Source organism: Drosophila subobscura, chromosome O (genome assembly GCF_008121235.1).
Source record: "Drosophila subobscura isolate 14011-0131.10 chromosome O, UCBerk_Dsub_1.0, whole genome shotgun sequence".
Lineage (NCBI taxonomy): Eukaryota > Metazoa > Arthropoda > Insecta > Diptera > Drosophilidae > Drosophila > Drosophila subobscura.
This window is the reverse complement of record NC_048533.1, coordinates 9229676-9249576: the sequence shown is the minus strand read 5'-3', so window position 1 is coordinate 9249576 and position 19901 is coordinate 9229676. Positions and strand designations below refer to the sequence as shown.

The 19901-nt window shown below is 43.9% G+C and overlaps 1 protein-coding gene across 1 annotated transcript; it reads right to left on the bottom strand.

The window, feature by feature from the left end:
- Positions 1-318: 318 nt before the first annotated feature.
- LOC117897883 (pair-rule protein odd-paired) lies at positions 319-18974 on the bottom strand. Its single transcript, XM_034806959.1, has 3 exons — positions 17653-18974; positions 1590-1759; positions 319-1459 (listed from the first exon to the last, which is right to left on the bottom strand). Exons 1-3 carry the CDS (start codon positions 18677-18679, stop codon positions 713-715), a joined length of 1944 nt encoding a protein of 647 aa, XP_034662850.1. The 5' UTR covers positions 18680-18974; the 3' UTR covers positions 319-712.
- Between the last annotated feature and the right edge of the window lie 927 nt (positions 18975-19901).

The following is a 19901-nucleotide window of genomic DNA, read 5'->3' as shown; positions in this document are numbered from 1 at the left end:
TTTTTGTACTAGAAAGCTTGGGGGCAGGACGATTGGTGTGGGCAGGGGGCATGAGAGAAAGCAGCTTCGACAAAAAATTAGCTAAATCTTACCAGTTAAATAGTCAATATGCTTAAGTAAGTTATTTATTATTAGAGTTAAGAGTACGTTTTATACATTTATGCGATAATTAATTCATATTTTATACATTTACAATACGTCTCTACATTGCGTAGATTTTATTTTTTGTTTGTGGTGAGTGTTTTGCAACTAGAAAACTACGTTTAAGTTTACATAACATTTAAATAGCAAATTTGTTGTTCTTGTTCTTGGTTTTTGTTGTTGTGTTTTGTTTTGTGTTTTTTGTATAATAACTTTTAAAATACATAATAATAATCCTGTTCAAAGACGATTCAAAGTGTTTAAATATAGTTTCTTGTGTAGGTTTTGTTTAGATTTTTTTTGTTTTCGATTCAACAGCAATTTTTCAATTATCAGGTAAAAAGTTTAAAGTATTTTCTTCAACTTTAAGAAATATTTGGTTTTCACATTGCGCCACGAGGGCCAGGTTCTGCAGCCGCTGGCAGCAGATCCAGTCCAGGGAGGAGGACTCCTCCAAGAGTCCAGGGCCCTGGGCGGCGGCAGCCCCTGAATGTGGTACTGGTGGCCCCGGCTGGGGTGGCGGCGGCATCGGCATCGGTTGCTCCTCCGATGGCCACCAGTTCTCCCACTCTCAATACGCCGTCGCCGCCCCGGGATGCATCAGATGGTGATGGTGATGGTGTCCAAAGTGTCCAAGTGGATTCATCGCATCCGCAGAGCCGCTCGGCGCCGCCGTGTGGTACCAGTCGCTGGGCGGATGAACCTGCGCCGCCGGATGGTACAGCAAATGATGATTGTGGTGCAGCATGGAGGCCGAGGCAGCCGCTGCTCCCGGAGAGGAGGCCGCTGCCGCTGCAGCCGCCGCCTGGTGGTGATGATGGTGATGGTGCGCGTGATGGTGCGGGTGCGAGGGCGGAGGTCCCAGCGGGGGCGGCAGATACGCGGATGCTGAGGCGGCCATCAGTTGCAAGGCAGGCGAGGATTTTGAGTCGCTTTGATGGGCGGCAAGTTGATGTTGCTGCTGCTGCTGCTGTTGCTGCTGCTGCTGCTGATGTTGCTGCTGTTGTTGCTGCTGCTGCTGTTGCTGCTGCAACAGATGGGAGGCACTGCTGCTGGCCGTACTGCTGCTGCCGCTGCTCGAGGCCCCCAGATGGACGCTGTGCATGGGATTGGGCTCAGATTTGATGGAGTGGGGCGAGGACTTGATGCCACTGCCTCCGCTCAGGCTGCTCACGCCGCTGCTGCTGCCGGCACTGCCATCCAGGCGCGTCGAGGGCGGTGTCTGTGCCCCGCCAGTTATGATGCTGGAGCTGGAGCTCTCCTCACCCTCACTGTCATAGCCATGCGATGGAGACTTCTCATCAATGTTGCCATGCACCTGCAGAAGAACAAGCACAACAAAAAGAGAGAGAATATTTAGTTGAGTTCAAACGAAAGGAACTTGTTACAGGAATCCACGAAATAGACAAATAATTGTTACAGCTGGAAAAAGGATAGTTGAGACTCACCTTCATGTGCTTCCGCAGCGAGGAGGGATGCGTGTAGGACTTATCACAGCCATTAATGCGACAATTGTAGGGCTTGTCCGAGGTGTGCACGTGCGAGTGCTTCTTCCGGTCCGAGGAATTGGCGAATCGCCGATCGCAGCCCTCGTGTTCGCACTTGAATGGTTTCTCTCCTAAAAGTAGGCCAAAAAAGATATCCATGAGTTTCAATAGACACAACAAAAATACAGATCTTATATGGAACAATGTGTGTGCGTGGCTATAAATATCATTATTTATGTGCAGCGCATAAAACATATAATGGACGATGGCCATTTATGGCCTCACAATTTTTATGAACTCCCCTCCGACACACAATTTAATAAAGGTGGGAAAAACTCATGTGTCCAACATATTTATAGGGAAAACAATAACAGAACAACAAGATATACAACAAGAACAAAAATCATATAAATTATGCGGGATCAAGGCGCCCATTGTTCGGGAGTCCGAGAGCCCGAGAGAGCGGGAGGGACCCTTCGACCCTGAATACGATTTCCACCTGTGCCGATGTCGATGTCGATGGTCCTTTTACTTTTATTTTTCGTAAGGATGGACATGAACACGAACAATAGCGGCAAGGGTAAAGGGAACAGGTCGAAAGGTTAACGTTTATTATTTGATTCGTGTGCGTAACAAACACCTTTTCCTATCAAACTATCAAAAATAAGAAACAGTCGTCCCCATTTAGTCCGAAGTGATATTTTATGGCTTATTAGAAAATTATTTATAGAGAGGCTGGGGAGAAGCAGAGTCGGTAGATCCCGACACAGATGCACAGAGATAAAATCAGGATTAAACATAAATAATATTTATCCCAGAGGAAAACCCTATAATTTGCCAAAGATTGGTCTTCAAATTTATGGTGAGAAATTTAATTTCTGGAAGAGCGAAACTATTATTAAATCAACGCTGTAAATATTGATAAAGAAATGGTTGAAAATCTCGATTGTTTAGGGAATCATTTAGCTTTTCATCATCAGCTTCAATCAGCAGCCACATGAAACGTTTTCAAAGTGCACCGCGAAACCCTCAATAAAAGCCCTAGACGGGTGTATGTGGTGGTTCCCTCAGTTAATTCCATTTAGCATATGGCATTTATGTCGCAGATAAGCGGCCATTATATGCACCACAAGCTTTATGACAATTGCAGCTAAGCGGCTCAGAGATCTCGGAGCCCCACTCTCCTCCCTTTCAGAGGAAACCCACACAGGGAACGACGATGACGATGACAATAATCGAACATTTTCACACCTCGAGCTTAAAGTGGGCCTCCAGATTGGAGGGGGGTGTGCTGTGGTTAAGAAAAGCTGTCCAGCTGGGGGCAGGGCAGGGTCGGGTCGGTGCCGGTGTCGGTGCCAGTGCCAGTGCCCAGGGCTTTGTGTGTTGCCCCTTATAAAAAGACATCCAGCGGTGAGTCTGTGTCCCGCTCCGACTCCACACGCTCAACAAGTTTCAGTCGTTTCGTTTGGTTTGGTTTTTTTTTTGCTTATGTAATTTAATACTAATTTATGTGCTTTATTATCCGCATTTGAATAAAGTTTTCTTTCTCGCTTTTATTCCGTGATGCGTAATAACTCAAGCGAAAGAGAGATATATAAATAAATGAACAGAAATCGGACAAAATGCTGTTCGATTTGAATGGCGTGTCGCATTGTGGTTGTTGTTGTAGTTTCTATTAATTTGTCAAAATTTAAAACTCATAAATATGCATTACAATGGTTACCATCGTAGGCGTGTGACTGGTGCCCAATTATGTATTTTGACAGGGCTCGAGATCGAGAGTTGAGCGCAGAACAAGCGGCACGAATGCACTTCGATGCGCTTCGAAGTCTCATCTTGTTTTCCAGTCCAAGGAGACAATGTCAAGTGTCGGCTTTGGGTACCTTTATCAGATGGATTGTACAGCTTATGGATGGAGTTGAAGGGGGAGCGTGGCGCCAGAGGAGTCGCTCCCAAGATTCCAACTTAAAGTTCCTTTTTTTGGTAATTTTTGGTTGATTCAAAATTTCAGCTGTTATCAGCTGCTAAAATGGTATCTCTCCACGCTAATTAGTCATAAATTGGACAGGCAGCTGTCTTTGGGCACCAACCCGCTGAGCTCGTTCCCATCCGTGGTATCATTCTTATCACAATTTTTAGTTTTCTGGAAACCCAGCAGCACACACTCGCTAGCCAAGCCAAGCCATATCCCTTGCCGTATCCACACACATATCCATCTCCTGGCGCGTTGCGGTCTAAACTCAGCGGGGGCAAAAACAGAATGCGATGCGGCATGAGGCATGGGGCATGAGGCATGAGGCAGACGGCACGCGCTGTGGCTCAGACGACGGCGTACGGCGCTGATGGCAGCCCATTAAAGGGTTCGTGTACCGGCTAAGTGCAGCAAGGATACGCATAATTTTCACATTCCACACGGACACGGCGCCACAGAGCATTAAAATTTAAATTTAAATATGTTTTATTGCTTTAAGTTACAGTTCAACCAACAAAAAAGTAACCAAAAACTGCCGCCCATTTATAAAATGTCAATTTCAGTCGACATTTTCCCCACAAAAAAATAAAAGGGAACCGAGGAATGAGGAAGCGCGGCAAGAAAGACGGCCCGGCACACACCCTTTGGCCTGGCAAGTCGCCAAAAGTATAGCCAGCTCCCAGCCTGTCACACCCGCTCTCCCAGTTCTTCCTTACCAAATCCCATTTAGGCTGTGCGAATCGACAAACTTATTTAAATATTTCAATAAAGTAAATCCAATGGCAAAGTCTCTGTGTATATAATGGTGTTATATTGTAGGAGTGGGCCTCGCGGGTTGGGGCTGTGCGGGTTGGGTGGCCGTAACTGTGAAATAGGCCGCCTGCTTTTTGTGATTTGCATATTATCATGAGTTGCCTACGCGCTATTTTCCTTTACTTTCCTTTCTGGAAAAGCCCCGAAATGGTTAATTTCCTAAAGGAAAAAAAAAACATTCGCTCAAAGCGCGGAACGATTGGAATTGGCACGGACCCGGCTTTTGCTACCGTTACGTACCGCCTGTCATGGCGTACGCTCGTTCCGTTCTACGGCGCGGTGTGGTACAGCTGCAAACTTGTTTTTGTGGCTGCTTTTTTAGGGTGGCTCTTATATTTGGGGTTGCTTTGTAATCTCTTCCCTTAACGGGTGTACGGATGTGTGTGCGTGGGTTCACGTTCACCCAAGAAAGTCGTACATGGCTCTCCACTTTATACATACATATTTGTACATATATTGTACTTATATAATATACAGTGTGGCTTTGTTTGCTCATCGTGTATATATAGCACATGTTTTGGCTTTTATGTAACTGCTTCTGCAGGGTTCTGTTAAGCGCAAAGCTCGCCTGTCATTTGCAGACGACACAGAGTCGAGTCGTTCGAGTGCCGAGCCGACGGCCTTTCCTCCAGCTCCAGTTCCGTCTCCATCGGCAATCTCCATACATATATCTGCAATCTCCCTCCTACTCCGCCTCTGTTTTTCTCGTCTGAAATTGTTTTTGTTGCGGCTGGTTTTGCTATTATGGGGCGTTGTTTGTTTTTTTTTGGGGGGTGTTTGGTGGGTGCTGCAGGATTTTCTGCTGTTTCTCTCTCTCTCTCGGGCGTAGTCATGCCCAAAAAAAATATAGAAATTGTTTTGCTAAACGTCTCGTAAGTGTTTTTTTTTTTTTTTGAGCTACATATTTATACATATATGGTTTTGGGGTTTCGTGTGGGTGGCAAGGAATACAATATGTTTTTCTTATGGGTTAAAAGACTGGAGAAGAGCTGTGGGCGGGCGAGACAGGAAGCAGAAGGTTTTGGTTCGTTGATAAATGGGAGATGAACATTCGATATCCAAAGAAACTTTTAGTTGCCATTAAGGAAAATGATGGAATAGTGTTTTTGTTTTGCCATATTTTATTGTGGAGAGAACTAATCGACTTTGATTGAAATTATGGAAATAAATAGGCACAAAGCTGCACGAAAATAAAAGCATACGTTATGAAAAAACGAAAAAAATTATAGAAAATATAAATTACTAAATTTATGTTAAAGAAACAAAAAACACAATTTTTTTTAAATGGTTAAAATATGATTCAAGACTTATTAAGTACACATTTGAAGCTCCACTGAATCCCAAAATCCAAAAATAACTGGGACTGTCCGAGGCATGAGGAAACAATTCCAGAGGAGAGAGCATCTTGCATCATTCCCGCATCCTGGCTCTGCCCGTGATCGCTGCTAACCGAGCGATGCAAATTAAGCATCATTGACAGTCGCTGATTAATTGAACTGAATCAGGTTTTTAATTTTCAGCAACAACAACAACAACAACAACGCGACAGCAACAACAACAAAACATTAAAAATGAAACAGAAATAAAACATTTTTTTGCCGTCAGAGTGACGGTTGCTTATTAAAAGCATTTCAAAGTGGAATTAATTAAAAATGAGAAAAAATGAACAGCAAAAAGAAGCAGCAACGAAGCAGCAGGTATACTGCGCCTTAACAGAGCGATAACATACAGTTAACAGAGCGATGGCCACTGCCTATAAAGATCGATAGCAGAATTTATAGAGCGATAACAGCGTATCTATGTTAAGGGAGCGTACGCCTGACTGCTTTAATTGCTGCTAAATAATTGGCCTGGTAAATATTTATTGCCTGCTTAAGGACCGCTCAGCGCACTCACTCGCCCTCAAACCGAAACAAAGAACGAACCTCTCTCGCCCCTCCAAAAATGTGAAAGAAAGAGAGGAAGGTAGGAGCGGATGAAAGATAGCAAGAGGGGATGGATGAGCAGCATCATCGCTCATGTGTCAACAACATGCAATGCGATATGATTATTATTATCTAACAATACAATAACAAAACAGCAGCTCCCTTGGATGCTACTTTTTGCCTGCCCTCACCATATCCATCCCTACGCTCATCCCTATATCCCTCTCTTTCTCTTTCACTATATTTATATGTCTCTCTCTCTTGGTGTCTGTCTGGGTTGTTGACACTCTTCGGATTTGAGAATCCTTAGCTCATTGTATATCTGTGTCTGTTTGTTTGTTTGCAATACATTTTTTTCCACCGCTGTCTCTTCTTTTGATCCGTTTCCCTGCTCCTTTTTTGCTCCTTTTGTTCCTACGGTTAAAGCCGGAAAAAGCCAAACCCCGATTTCCTGGCGGTTTACATTTCAATGGGCAATTTTCCCTAGCCCTCGCTCTCGCTCCCCCTGTTGCCCCTTGCCCGTTGTGTCTCTGTTGCGAATAGCTCACTTTAGATTTTTTGTTACGGATTGCTAGGGGGCAGTGACTGTTGATGATACGAATATTGTTAGGGTACCAGAGAGATGACACTTATACGTATTCGATAAGCAGGTGATGTGTACATATACATAGCTCACGTGGCAGTTTGTTCTGCTCAAAAAATCTACAGCCGTCAGTCTCAGAATAAATAGATTCTTGGGATACATCTCTCCAATCATTACATTCCAAAAACAAACACAACCATTTCACAGATTTTCCCACACGACGCTTGCTTTGAATATTTATAACATTCGCCTGCAGTTGATGACCAAATTAATGGCAGACATCCCACTCCACTCCTTTCCATTCCCTAATAATCATAATAATAAAATCATAATTTAAATGCAATGAATGCCGCTTGTCAACGGCCAAATACAAAATCCTCTCTCTCATCATCATCATCATCATCGGGGAGAGTATGAATATCATCATCATCTTCATAGAGGATGTTGCACCCCTAAAGTAGTAAGAAGTTACCTATGGGTCTGCCACACAGTCGGCCCATTGTTTGCTTGTTTGACAAAAACCATCGTTGAGTGAATTTCGTTGATGATTTATGATTTTTGCATCCCTCCCCGATGATGAGGCCGATGACGATGACCCCCCAACCCCTCATGGTAACACTGGGATGAGAGACAATCCTCACATAATTTTCGCTATTTGTTTGCAGCTTTACCGTTTGCTGTCAAGTGATACGTTAATAATTGACACTGGGGTCAGTACCCAGTCTCAGTCCGGGTCCGAGACCGAGACCGAATCTGCGTCTGATTTTCCCCGCTCAGCCCTGCCTTCATCTGCGGTTTATTGTAGTCAAATCCATAGACACATTTGGGAAATTGTTTCAAAACAAAAACACACAAAATTTTACACTTGAATGACGGCTTGTGGGCTAATGAGGAAATAGCATTGGGAGGAAAGGAAAAAGAAGGCAGGAAAAGCAGGAAATGGAAGAGCAATGGGCGTTGTTCTATTCCGCTGTTCCTAATTGAAAATCCTTGAAATCGGCACACAGAAATTTCCACAAATGGAACATGTGACACATATTTTGCAATATTTAATTATTTTCAACAATATTACGAGTATCTGCATTGGTTTTCTTTAACCACTTTTAACACAAACTTTTGGGTGTTGCAGCCTTAACCACAGCTCATACAACAACTGCAGCAGGCACACAAAAACCCATACACATGGGTGCCGACCCATACTCGCAGATAGACAACTAGCAGAGCTATTAGTAAAACAATGACAGCAACAGCCTTGCTGTACATGAATACAAGACCAAACATGGGCCAGCTTGTCTGGCTCGGTCTCTGTCCCGGACTCTGACTCTGACTCTGGCACTGGGTCTGTCTCTGACTTTGGTTTCTCTCCTTTTTCTGTATTTTTTCTGTCTTTTTGCGAGGCCCCCCAACCATTTGTACAAATTTTCGACAAGTTTGCCATGCAACTAACGCCTCTAACATATTCGAGGTGTGTGTACCACGCAGATATATGTAAATATTCAGATATATATATATAAGAGAGTACTACCTACATGAGAGTGCGGCTTGCATTTAATGCATTCAAATTGCATTTGGTTGGGGCACCAGCAGCAGGAAAAACTTTTCCAGACTGGGACAGAGTGGGGACTGACAGCCAAACTCTTGGCTGACTAAGAACTAGACATGTGTATGTATGCGATATATGGAAATATGTAAGCGTCTGGCATCTGCATCTGGCAACCTTGTGTAATAACAAAATTTGTACCCAAAAAACCATTTTCGAGTCGAGTCGAGCATTAAACATTAAATTTGGTGTAAAGGCAAAAAGTTTCTCAAGAAGTTTATGGTTGGAAGATTTTGTGAAATTTTTAAGCTGGTTTAATGTAAATTATGGAGAGGGGAAAATGGAGATATTCACCAAGAGGAAATATGTTGGCAATCCTCCAAACTTCTGGAGAGTACAGCAAAATTTGTATGTCTAAAAACCATTAAACCACTTATGGCGTCTTAAATTAGTTTTTATAATTTTATAGACATTTTTAGACTAATTTTTACTAAAATTCTCTTACATAGAAATATGGATGAAATTATTTTTCAGATTTTCTTATAAACTTTTAGTGCAATTTGTATAAACCATAAAAAGAGTTTATGCAAAAAGATACCATTAGCGAAAATGGGCAACTGAATGTTCATTTTTTACGATTTTAGCATTAAATTCTTAATGACTTTATGAGCCTCTCATCAGCCGCTCTTGGCTATAATAAATATTAAGTCCAAGCTTAATGAAGATGTGCATGTTATGGTTAGCAGTTTTAGGCCAGGCAAATTGATTAGTTCAGTGTGAGCTGCTACTAGAGTATCTGCAGAGCAGAGCGCAAGAGAGATACTCTTCAGATCCGACAGTAACAAAATGCACTCGAATGACAAACGGAGCGTAGACAATAAGTAAAAGTAACACTAAGCCTATTGTCTGAACCCAAAACGCATACAAACAGGGCCAACACAAGGGGAGAGACGGGACGGAATGAGTGGCAGAGTAAGACGACGGAATGGTAACTGAAGTCGGCTCCAGTTGACAAAGAAGTGCTAGGCCAGGATTAGCCCAAGAAGCAGCTGATGCCCCTCTCTCGCTCTCTCCCTCACTCTCTCACTCTCTGTTTACCCCTCATGAATGAACGAGCTGCTTACGTGAGGTAAATGTTTGCAAAAAAGAAAGCAGAAAGAAATGTTTCACTTCCCTTTCAAGGGTTACAGAGCTGGAAGTAAGGGCTCTGCTCTGCTCTGCCCAAAATCCACAACAAAAGCAGAAGCTGAAGCCGAAGCCAAAGCCGGAGACCGACATTGACATTGGTGGCACGGCGGCGCGCTCGACACTCTCAAAGAGGTGTTGCTTTGTATGGGCTTGGTCAGGGATCGGTATCTATATCTGTTTGGTATCTCTTCAGTCTGATTTTTTGCTCTTTAGCGCTCTTTAAGATCTTAATCTTCTCAGCCCACTCGTCTCCTTCCTCTCTCTCTCCCTCTCTTATCCTGGTTTCTGTTTGTTGCTTGTTTTTTCTTCGAGCTCCGTCAAGTAGAAAATCTCTTCGGTTGTTTGTCAGAAATTAAAATGTCATCAAGATTGTCATCATTTGGTTATGCGATGTGACATCTCCGGCAACTGAAGGAGGCATGGGATGGGGTTCTTCGGATCGCCGGGTCTCTGGGTCTCCGGGTTTCGATTTCGATTTCGGTTGGTTTGCTTATCTCAAATGGCTTGTTAAAGTTTAAATGTTGTCAATTCTAACAAGATTCCCCTCGCTGATAAAAACCAATCAATGACATCAGGCGACAAATATGTTTGGTAAGAATTTGGAATGAGGCTGGGAAAATTTGTGGCTAAATTGGATTGGAATGGAATTATTTACCGTTCTTAAACGGATGAACACAAGTCGCTCACTTGGACTACAACGAATTCTAAATCTTCCATGTTGTTGTTTGACTTCTGGTTTCAAAAAACTATACAGTTTCCCATTCCCCAAACCTTTAACATATTTTTACGCTTCAACACCTTTCTATACCTCATCGACACTGCCTAATGAACACATCAAAACATCAACTAAAATTGCATTTCTGTTCCTAAAACTCGACTAAAAAACACACCCATATTTCGTGGCAAACAAATTGATCTGAATATCGAAAATCGAGGGGGCAAAAAGTATCACATCTCAGTGGCCCACATCCCAGTGGCTTACACTCGGCTGAGTCCTGGTCAGAAATTTGATCATGCTGAGAACGAAGTAGGGAGAGAACCGCAGCAGACCGCGTGTATCCGCCAGATATTTTTCACAGTAGCCGTCGGCAATGCGTCATAGAGAGAATGAATGCATAAATATATCTCTCCATTCTTTGCTCTATTTCACTCACCCTCTCCCTGTGCGCGTTGTAATTTTAGCCAAAAACTTAGTTGGCTGTTAGCCGACTGTCAGAGCGCCATTTGACAGCCGGTTGTCACACAAAATCTGTGTAAATTGTGCCTCTAATTACAATTGACAATGTTTTTACAATAAATTGCGTGCCAGTTTGCGGCCTGTCTCCACCTCTTTGTGTGGCTCTGGCTCTCTGGCTCTGCTGGCACTGCGACTCTGGCTATTTGGGTTAAACAATCACAATTTTATGCTTAAATCAACTTGGAGGCGTTCGTGTGTTACAAATTTGTCTAAACGAAAGCGACAAACGATCCGAAAATGTATCCCGCAAAAGGCAAACAAATATATCTACATACAAACACACATCAGAACCTAAGCTGATTTGACAAGCACGCTTATGGCTTTTCATATTTTTGTATATTTATTTGTTTTATGCCGAAGAATTTGGGAATAACTTTGCTTTTATACAAACTGAAGCACAGCCTATGTGGACTATGGGATGGAGTTTGAATCTAAGTTTTCTTTATCTGTATAAAAACTCTTCTGAATGCGCATTTAAATAGATTTGCCAAAACGTGTTCTTAGCAACATTCCAAGCATTCCAATAACCATCTCTGGTTAGAGCATTTCGTAGTCATCATACTTTTAGTTTATATAAAACACATTTCTGGTTCTGCTGCCCGACTGTCTCCGCTCTCCGCTGCTCTTTTTTGGCTGTTTAACATTTTTGCCCATATGAATAATGATTTCATTTTTCCCATCAGCTAATTTATACAAGTGGGGCAAACGCGCGAGGGGCCCTTGGTGCGATTTAGAGGATTAGTCAGGCCTTACTTTTCCATAATTCTCGAAAAGCAGAGACCCCAGGTCCGAGTTGGAGTTGGAGTCGGAGTCAGAGTAAGAGTCCCAGTCCAAGCTGTGGCCTCTACCTGTGCCCTGACTCGAGGTTGCGTCCGTGTGCAGATATAAAAAATATGCAAGATGACAGTTTAATTTTATGGTTTGTCTGCTGCTGATCAGTTCTTTATGCGCTGAAATTTTATTCTTATTTCTGGTCCTCTCTGATCTCAGTCTGTCTCTATCTGAAATCTTGGGCTGCCTCTTTCGGGGCTCCGATGGAATGCGAAATGGAGTCTGGTACGTGGCTACTTTTGGCTCCTTTCGGTGAGGAATTTAATTAATTTGAGCGCGACTTCTAATGACAAAGTGGGCGTGACCAAGGCTTAGGAATTGGAACGCGAAACTTGCCAAAAAAGAAGATATATTTTCGTATACACAACCCAGTGAAGAAGGGGAAATTTATCAAAAATAAGCCTCATTTATTAACTAGCTCGGGGTAAGCAGCTTATGTCCATCCAGCCATGGAACAGAGCCATCCAAGGGTTACCTTCCACACTTCCACATCCACTCCCATTCAAATATTATGCAACAGCCTCAACAAAATGGCTACTTAGCTAATAGATTCAAATGGGAGACCAAAACAATGACATTGCCGGCACAAAAGGGTTGAGAGAACTAACCCCTGCCGCGTTTACAACGCGCTCTCACTCTCTCTCTCTCTGTATCTAGGTTTTTTTCGGGTAAATGAAATTATAATTCCTGCAGGGGTTAAGGTAGATACATATATAGCCATATATAAAACTGTTTTGACATTTGGTAAAATGCATAGCATGGAGACTCCTGAATAGAGAGAATGCAAAGCAACCAACCCCCTCTCTCTGTTGAGGAGCGTAACGGGTGGAACGGCGGACGGACGGACGGGCGGACGGACGGACGGTCTTTGTTGGGTGTGTTAGGGGTTCGGCATTGAGGGTTGTCACTAATTAGAATGGGTGCATTTGCTAGTTTATTATGCAGGAATATGTGCATATGTACATATGTATACGTTTCCATATATGCGTTGATAAACTGGAATTGGGTGTGGGACCAGACACGGAGCGAGGCTAAGTAGGCTTTCAAGATCGCAGGAGATTATGGCTCCTTATAAAGATGGTTCCTCATAGTTTCAAGAGTGCATTATGTTACAGAAAATATTGATTATGATATCCTCCATCAATGTTGGTTCATTCCCATTGTTCCGAACGTATAGCTTAAGAGTTAACGTTACATCGTTTCACATCTCATTATATTCCTATAAACACTTATAAATATTTAATAAAAATCCAGTTCTTAAATGTTTTCACATAAATTTCTTTTAGCCCAAAAGTATAATGAAGCCTTAACTTCGTGTCCAGTCAATAAATTCTCAAAACTTAGCTTACATTCAACTGTCAAATGCTTAGACCGCACCAGAAATTTATATACTTTTTACTTTTGGCACATAAATCTCCGAAAAAAAACAGTGAAGAGGAGGAAACTTTGCGAATTGTCTGAGTTTTTGAGTTTTGAACAGATTGCAATCGTGTGTCATGTCTGGTATTTGACACTTTAAATTGAGCGAAACGAATTCAAACATCATGTCCACCCATATGGATATGGTTAGGTGTACACTCGCACTCGAGCGGATCTTGACAAACAAGCCCGCGGGGAGTGGAGGGGTAGGAACGCTAATTAAATGACGAATTTCCGTCTCTCTGCTGCTCTGCTGCATTTGTCATTAGACCCCGTGCATCTCCTAGAGAGTGCCCTGGCCAAGGCATGCCGAGAGCGTAACTAATTGATTTTCAGTTTGTTAGACAGCGGGAGGGAGGGAGGTAGTGTTCTGTAGGATGGTTGAGAGATCCTGGGCAGAGAGAGGGACCTCCTCGCACCAGGTAGTATAGGTAATCGCTTGAGCACATCGCAGGTTTTTTTCTCCCTCCCTTTCGATCCATTGTTCAAAAATTCTGAGAAGCCAAAACACACAGTTTATGCGCAAAAATAAAAAGTGATTTTTGTCTCTCGCTTTGGATGTGTGTCTGTCTTTATGTGTGTGTGTGTTTTTGTGAAAATCGTTGAACCCGCAATAAAGTCATCAATCATTGACATTTGCCAGCATTTCGCTTTGCTTGAATTTCGGTATTTTGAGAAATTATTCCATTGGCGCCGAATGAGCAAAAAAATTAACAGAACAAAAGGCGTCAAACAGTGTTGGAATATCCATATTAGGGGAATATTCTAGAGATAACATTTGGTTAAAAGAACGAATAATGAAACACTTAACAGCGTACACCCTCCCATGCTTAACATTGGCTCTGTTAACTCTTAGAAGCACCTCTGTTAACACTCCTAAAAGCTTCACAAAAGTGTAAAATAATTGCATAATTCACTTCATCATTCAAAGACCAAACAAGTCCATAAAAGGCTCATTAAAAAAACACTTGCACTCAATTAAATGGAGCCGTGCTGGAGCCAAGGAAAGGATAAATAAGCGGTGCAGAGGAGAGCAAGCTAATCAAACAAGGGTCGCTGCCACCGGGACAATGTTGAATGCTAAACTTTGCCCCCGCCACAACATAATTGCACAACGAGTGCCTGCACTTTATGGAGGAGACGTGGGGCATTGTAGAGCTGAGAGGGAGACCTCGAGCATAAGCTTAATGAGCTTCCCAGGCTGCAGGCGACGTAGAACGAGGGGCAGAGCCATGGGAGAGGGGCAAAAACTAACCACAAAGTTGTTGAATGCTCTTGCTGCAGTGGATCTGAAGCTGGACCCGGGATCCTGTGGCACGTTGTAGGTGTTAATGAATAAAGTTGTTTGTGGTCCAGCCAGCAGAGCGAAACAAAAAATAAAAGCATGAAAAAAATATATGTACACATCTAGGTATAAACCGCACACCATGATAAACGCCATTCATGTTGCCTGTCGTCTATCCACACACAAACACACACACAAAGCTTTGGCCCCCAGCAAGGTGTCAACTCTGGCTCCAACAAACTCCAACAACAAAACACACACAAACGTTTATTGTGTTTGTTGCAGGGTGAGCAGGAGAGAGAGAGAGGGGGAGCGAAAAAAGAGTGGCTGCAGAAAGAGAGTCTGTTGCAAGAGGTAGAAGGGAGTGGAGCCTGGAGGCTGGACATGGGCCATTCCAGACGGCGACAACGACAGCGACGATGGTGACAAGTGCAAAAGTCAGTGCATGGAATGGAAAATGGAGGGCCAAGGGACAGACCTGCCAACTCGTTGAGCAAGAGTCCGACATTTTGAGGTTAGAGAAATTGTATTTGACATGGAATGTCACAGAAAACATTCTTCTATGTAACACAAATAGATAAAATGTAAGAGAAACTTAGAGATCAAATGTTTAAAAAGATTTTAAGCATATCCAGTTTCATTCTCAGCTGCCTCAAAATTTATGTGCTTTAATCTATTCATAATTAGCATAAATCAAAGGCAAAGTTCTGCTCTATTCTAGATCTATAAGGAACAAAACCACAAGCTTAATGACTTGAAGTTCTGCAGCTGTCGAGCTGTTTCGCAGAGGTTTATGACTGACCAAGTAGACCACCCCAACTCATTAGAACCACCTAAAAAACACCCATTAAAATCAATTAACAAAAGGGGAAAACAGAAAGAACAAACATGAAATGCAAAAACACACGAGAACAATGTTGCAGCAAAACAACAAACAAATATGGATAATTGCTTTAAAATGGCGCCACTCGATTTAACAACAATTCTATGGGACACAAGCAAACAATCATCGGAGGCATAATGAAAATGCTAAAAGCGACAACGGCCACAGGCCATAACAGGTCCAGTGGGCCTGCCCTGTAGGCCGGGTGCAAGCATTATTCAACATCCTTCGTTTATTAAATCGGGGAGGGACCAGCACCCAGAGGACAAAGAGCGTTCGGCGGAGTAGGGCAAAGCTAGACAGCAACCATTACCACAACAATATCTGGTGTATCCAGAAAATGGCGTTTTATATACGAGCATTGCTTGGCATACTCGTATTTTACTCATTTTGTTTTGCTTTAATTTTGGCTTTCCACATTTTTTCACTCTCCCTCTGTTCCGCGCGTGGGCTTTATCAAGTTTTTCTTTCTTTTTTTTTGGTTTCGAGGGGATTATGTGGCTTTATATTTTTATAAATTGAATTAAAATATGATTTTTTATGCCTCGCTCCGCTCTCTCGGCATGGGATGCTTCGCTTAAAGTCTGGGAACATTGAATTGACTTGGAATATATTGTATACAACCCACAAGATGTTTTCGGCACCCAAACATAAATAAATCTTTCGATTAGAAATGTTTCTCGAGAAGATTCAAAATTAGCCTCCGATTTAGACAACAGGAGAAGTAATTTTGGGTTTCAGGTCTTCTCCTATTTGCACACTCATCCAAAGGTAATTAAAATGTTTCGATTTGATTTTCAAGACGCCGCCATATTGTTGTCGATTTGGAACAATCATGTGGCATCATAATGATCTCTTGGGGCAGTCATTGTGAATCGGTTGCTGTATGTACGATATGATGATATTTTTGACTAATTTCATTTTTGTTTCTTTCTTTTCCAGCCCATGATGTTGCACAAATGAAGCTATTTCTTTAAGGGTCTCTATGATTGGTTGGTTAGGGCTACAAATTGCTGAAGATATTGTACATATTGACGGGCTTTCAAGTGGCCGACGACGCACAACTTCATTAGAGAGTCGGGGTCTCGGGCATCGATTCCGAGGCCTTTAACCTTTGCTTTTTTTTCGGGCCACTTGAACTATGCATGTACAGATGTACCTCCCTCTCTCTCAATATAAATCAAAAATTCAATCAGCATCGTTGCTTGTGTTAAATGTCCCTTGGAAGCTGCTGGTGTTTGTTTTTATTGCCTTGACACCAACACAAACACACAAACCCCACTGCAAACACACTCATACCCGCGCACACACATGTGTTGACACGTGTCAAAACTTCCGTTTGTAATCGCACGGAAATACTCGTACTTCTTTGGCACTTTGTGCCTCAGCCGCTCAGCCGCTCAGCGCCCCTCTCCCAAAATAAAAACCCATCGAAATATCGAAATTGGGGTAACATTTCCAGTGGATTACTGCCTGTTTTGCAAACATTTCACCGCGCTTCTAGCTTTGTTTTATACACTTTTGTGTGCTTTCTGCTCGGGCTTCTCTATGGTACATTAAATTCTTGATTTAGATTATGCAAAGGTTATTTATGGGCTGGTTGCCACTCTGGTTTTTGGGCTGAAGCTAGATGGCAGCCAGTTGAAAAATGATAAGTGGGTGTGTAAAAACGCAGCAGAGTAGTCAACTACGTGTTTATGGATCGCAATGCGATATGATCTGCTCTGAGTGGGGGCCATTAAAACAGTGAGAACTGATGGGAGGGGTCAAAAAACTATGTTAAACAATGCTAAAAATTAACATTTAAATTATTGAAAATGTTTAGTTCAATGTGGAATCGTGGAACATATTTCATCTATTTTTTTGTTAGTTTTTCTTGGTCTACAAATACCAACAATTGTTATCCCTTTTCCCATACAACCTCAAGCCTTTCTTTCAAACATTTGTGTTGCGGATTTTCCATGTAGTTTATCCACAACTGTTCTGGTGTTGTCCCAAAGATCAGAATCGATGCGAAAGTCAAGAGCTGTTCCCATGGCTCAGCCAGAGGAAGAGTTGAAGTCGAAGGAATTATCCTTGTTAGGACAACTTTGACGGGGATTTGCAACAGAGGAAGGGAAAAGGGCTTAGGATGCAAACATTTTACAGTTTTACAGGTGGTCATAAAAGGACATACCGCGCGCTAAGCCAGGTGTGGGCGTTGCACCGACTTTTGCCGTCGGCACACACGCCCACCTCAAGCCGAAGGGATTTACGTGGCCCGGAAAGGGTTAAACCCACGGCAAGGTGAACCGTTGTGGAGGATGTGCTGGTAGTGCTGCAAAGAGGAGGTTCGAGATGGGACTTACCCGTGTGCGTTCGCTTGTGGATCTTGAGGTTCTCGCTGCGGGCGAAGACCTTGCCACAGCCGGGATGCGGGCAGGCGAATGGCTTCTCGCCGGTGTGGACGCGAATGTGGTTGACCAGCTTGTACTTGGCCTTGAAGGGGCGCCCGTTGCGCGAGCAGCCGATCCAGAAGCAGGCATGGGTGGTGCACTCCGGCCCCCCCACATGCTCCACCGTCAGGTGGGTGACGATCTCGTGCATCGAGTGGAAGATCTTGTTGCAGGTCTTCCGCCCGCCAGCCTGCACCAGCCCCGGCTGATCCGGATCTATCCACAGGCACTGCATCTCCTGCTTGATGCTGGATGCCGACGAGGCTGGCTGGTGGCGCATGTAGCGGAGAAAGGCTCCTGCCCCCGCCGGGTGCATGGCGCTCATGGCATGGTGTGCCGGATGATGCACTGCCGCAGCGGCCGCATGATGGTGGGCTGCCGCATGCACGGCCGCCGACGGAAAGTTCCCGTGATGCTGGTACGGGTGGGTGGCATAAGCATCCGCCATGCCCATCCGCATCTGGTGCTGATGATGGTGGGCCGCCGCGGCGGCATGGTGATGGCTGTGGAACGGATGCTGGCCAAAGCCGGAGCTCAGCTCGGCGGCCGCCGCCTGGGCGGGAAAGCTGGAGAAGATCATTGAATCGGCAGCGGCCGTGCTGGCGGCCTGTCCGGCACTGCCGGACACTCCATAGTCCGTGTCACGGCGCCCGAGCAGAAAGTCCCGCGAGGCATAGCTGTTGAAGTGCCCGTAGCCGGAGTTCTGATAGGATGCCGCCGCCACCGCGGAGGAGTCCGTGCTGCCCTCCAGCTGCTGCTGCTGCTGTTGCTGCTGCTGCTGCTGTTGTTGCTGCTGCTGCTGGCTGGTCATGTCGTGTTGCTGCTGCTGCTGCTGGTTGTTGCCACTGCCGCTGGCCGTTGTTGTGGTATTGGGGGACATGCGGAGTCCGTAGCTGGCCAGATGATGCTGGGCCGGCTCAATAAACGCGTTCATCATCATCTTGGAAAGTTTTAATTGTTTTTGTTAAGTTATTTTCAATGAAGTTTGGTTTAGTTGTTCGGGCTTGTTCCTAGGCCAAAGCCCATCACCACACTTGACACCTCACTGAGCTTGTATTTTCTCTCTGTGCAACTATTTTGATATCTTTTGTATCGTTAGATTTGTATTTGCTTTGCTTTTGAATATTATCTCAAGAAACACACTCGCGCGCGTTTTTCTACCGTTTTTCTCAGCGTTCGAACTCGAACTCGAAACGAACTTGACGTTTCAAGACGCGCAGCAGGAATGAAATGCAGAAATATGTTCCTCAAATTCTAGCTATATGCCCCTGTCGATCGTCGCTTGCGTGCGAGCGAGCACACGACACGACGGAAGCGAGAGACGCACTCGATCCCCTGCGCCAGAGCGAGCAGGTCATACTCCGTTCAGTGGTGAGTTTTGGCCACACTGTGGTGTGTTTCACGCAACCCGCCACGAGAGCCATAGGTGCGAGCGCAATGGCTAGTAGAAAATGGCTGACGCTGCCGGCACTCCGGCCACAAGTAGGAGCAGTGCAGCACCACATGGCAGTTACTCCAAAGCAAATCCAATTGAAATATTCTGCTGTGCACATAGCCATCCCTTTCTTTCTCTGAGTAAACTGGTTTCTTGTCAGAAATTAACACCCACTGTGGTTGGCCTGTGGGTGGTTAGCCTCATCTCTGGTTTTGTTCCTCCACACTTTCAAATGCGCATGCGCTCCCGATGCTGATTGGACCGCCGCGTGACCAATTGAAAGCTTCTGTACTAGCATTAGTACCACATGCATTTTTCACCCAAGTTATTCGCACTAATTTCACAAAGTTTATTTTTCATTGTCGCTGGCGGGGCTGAAACGCTTTTCATTATTTTTCGACCCGCCACCCCGCCTGTTGAACTGTCAGTTTATCAAATTAGTTGTTTATTTTATTGATTTTAATGATATTAAGCACATTCTAGCCACGGACACTCATTCGCGATTTCTGCTTCGTTTGGGAAAACATTTTTGGATTGCGATTGCGTAATGAAGACATAAATTTTCATTAACCCGCGCCGTTTTCATTTCTTAATTTATGGAATTTGAAATAAGCTTTAAATATACTAAGTACAAAATTGATACGATTCGATTGGTTTCGATTTGATTCTGCCGATTGCTGGGTGGTTTAACTAATTGCTGTTCTTGAGAGGGTAAATTGTGAAGTAA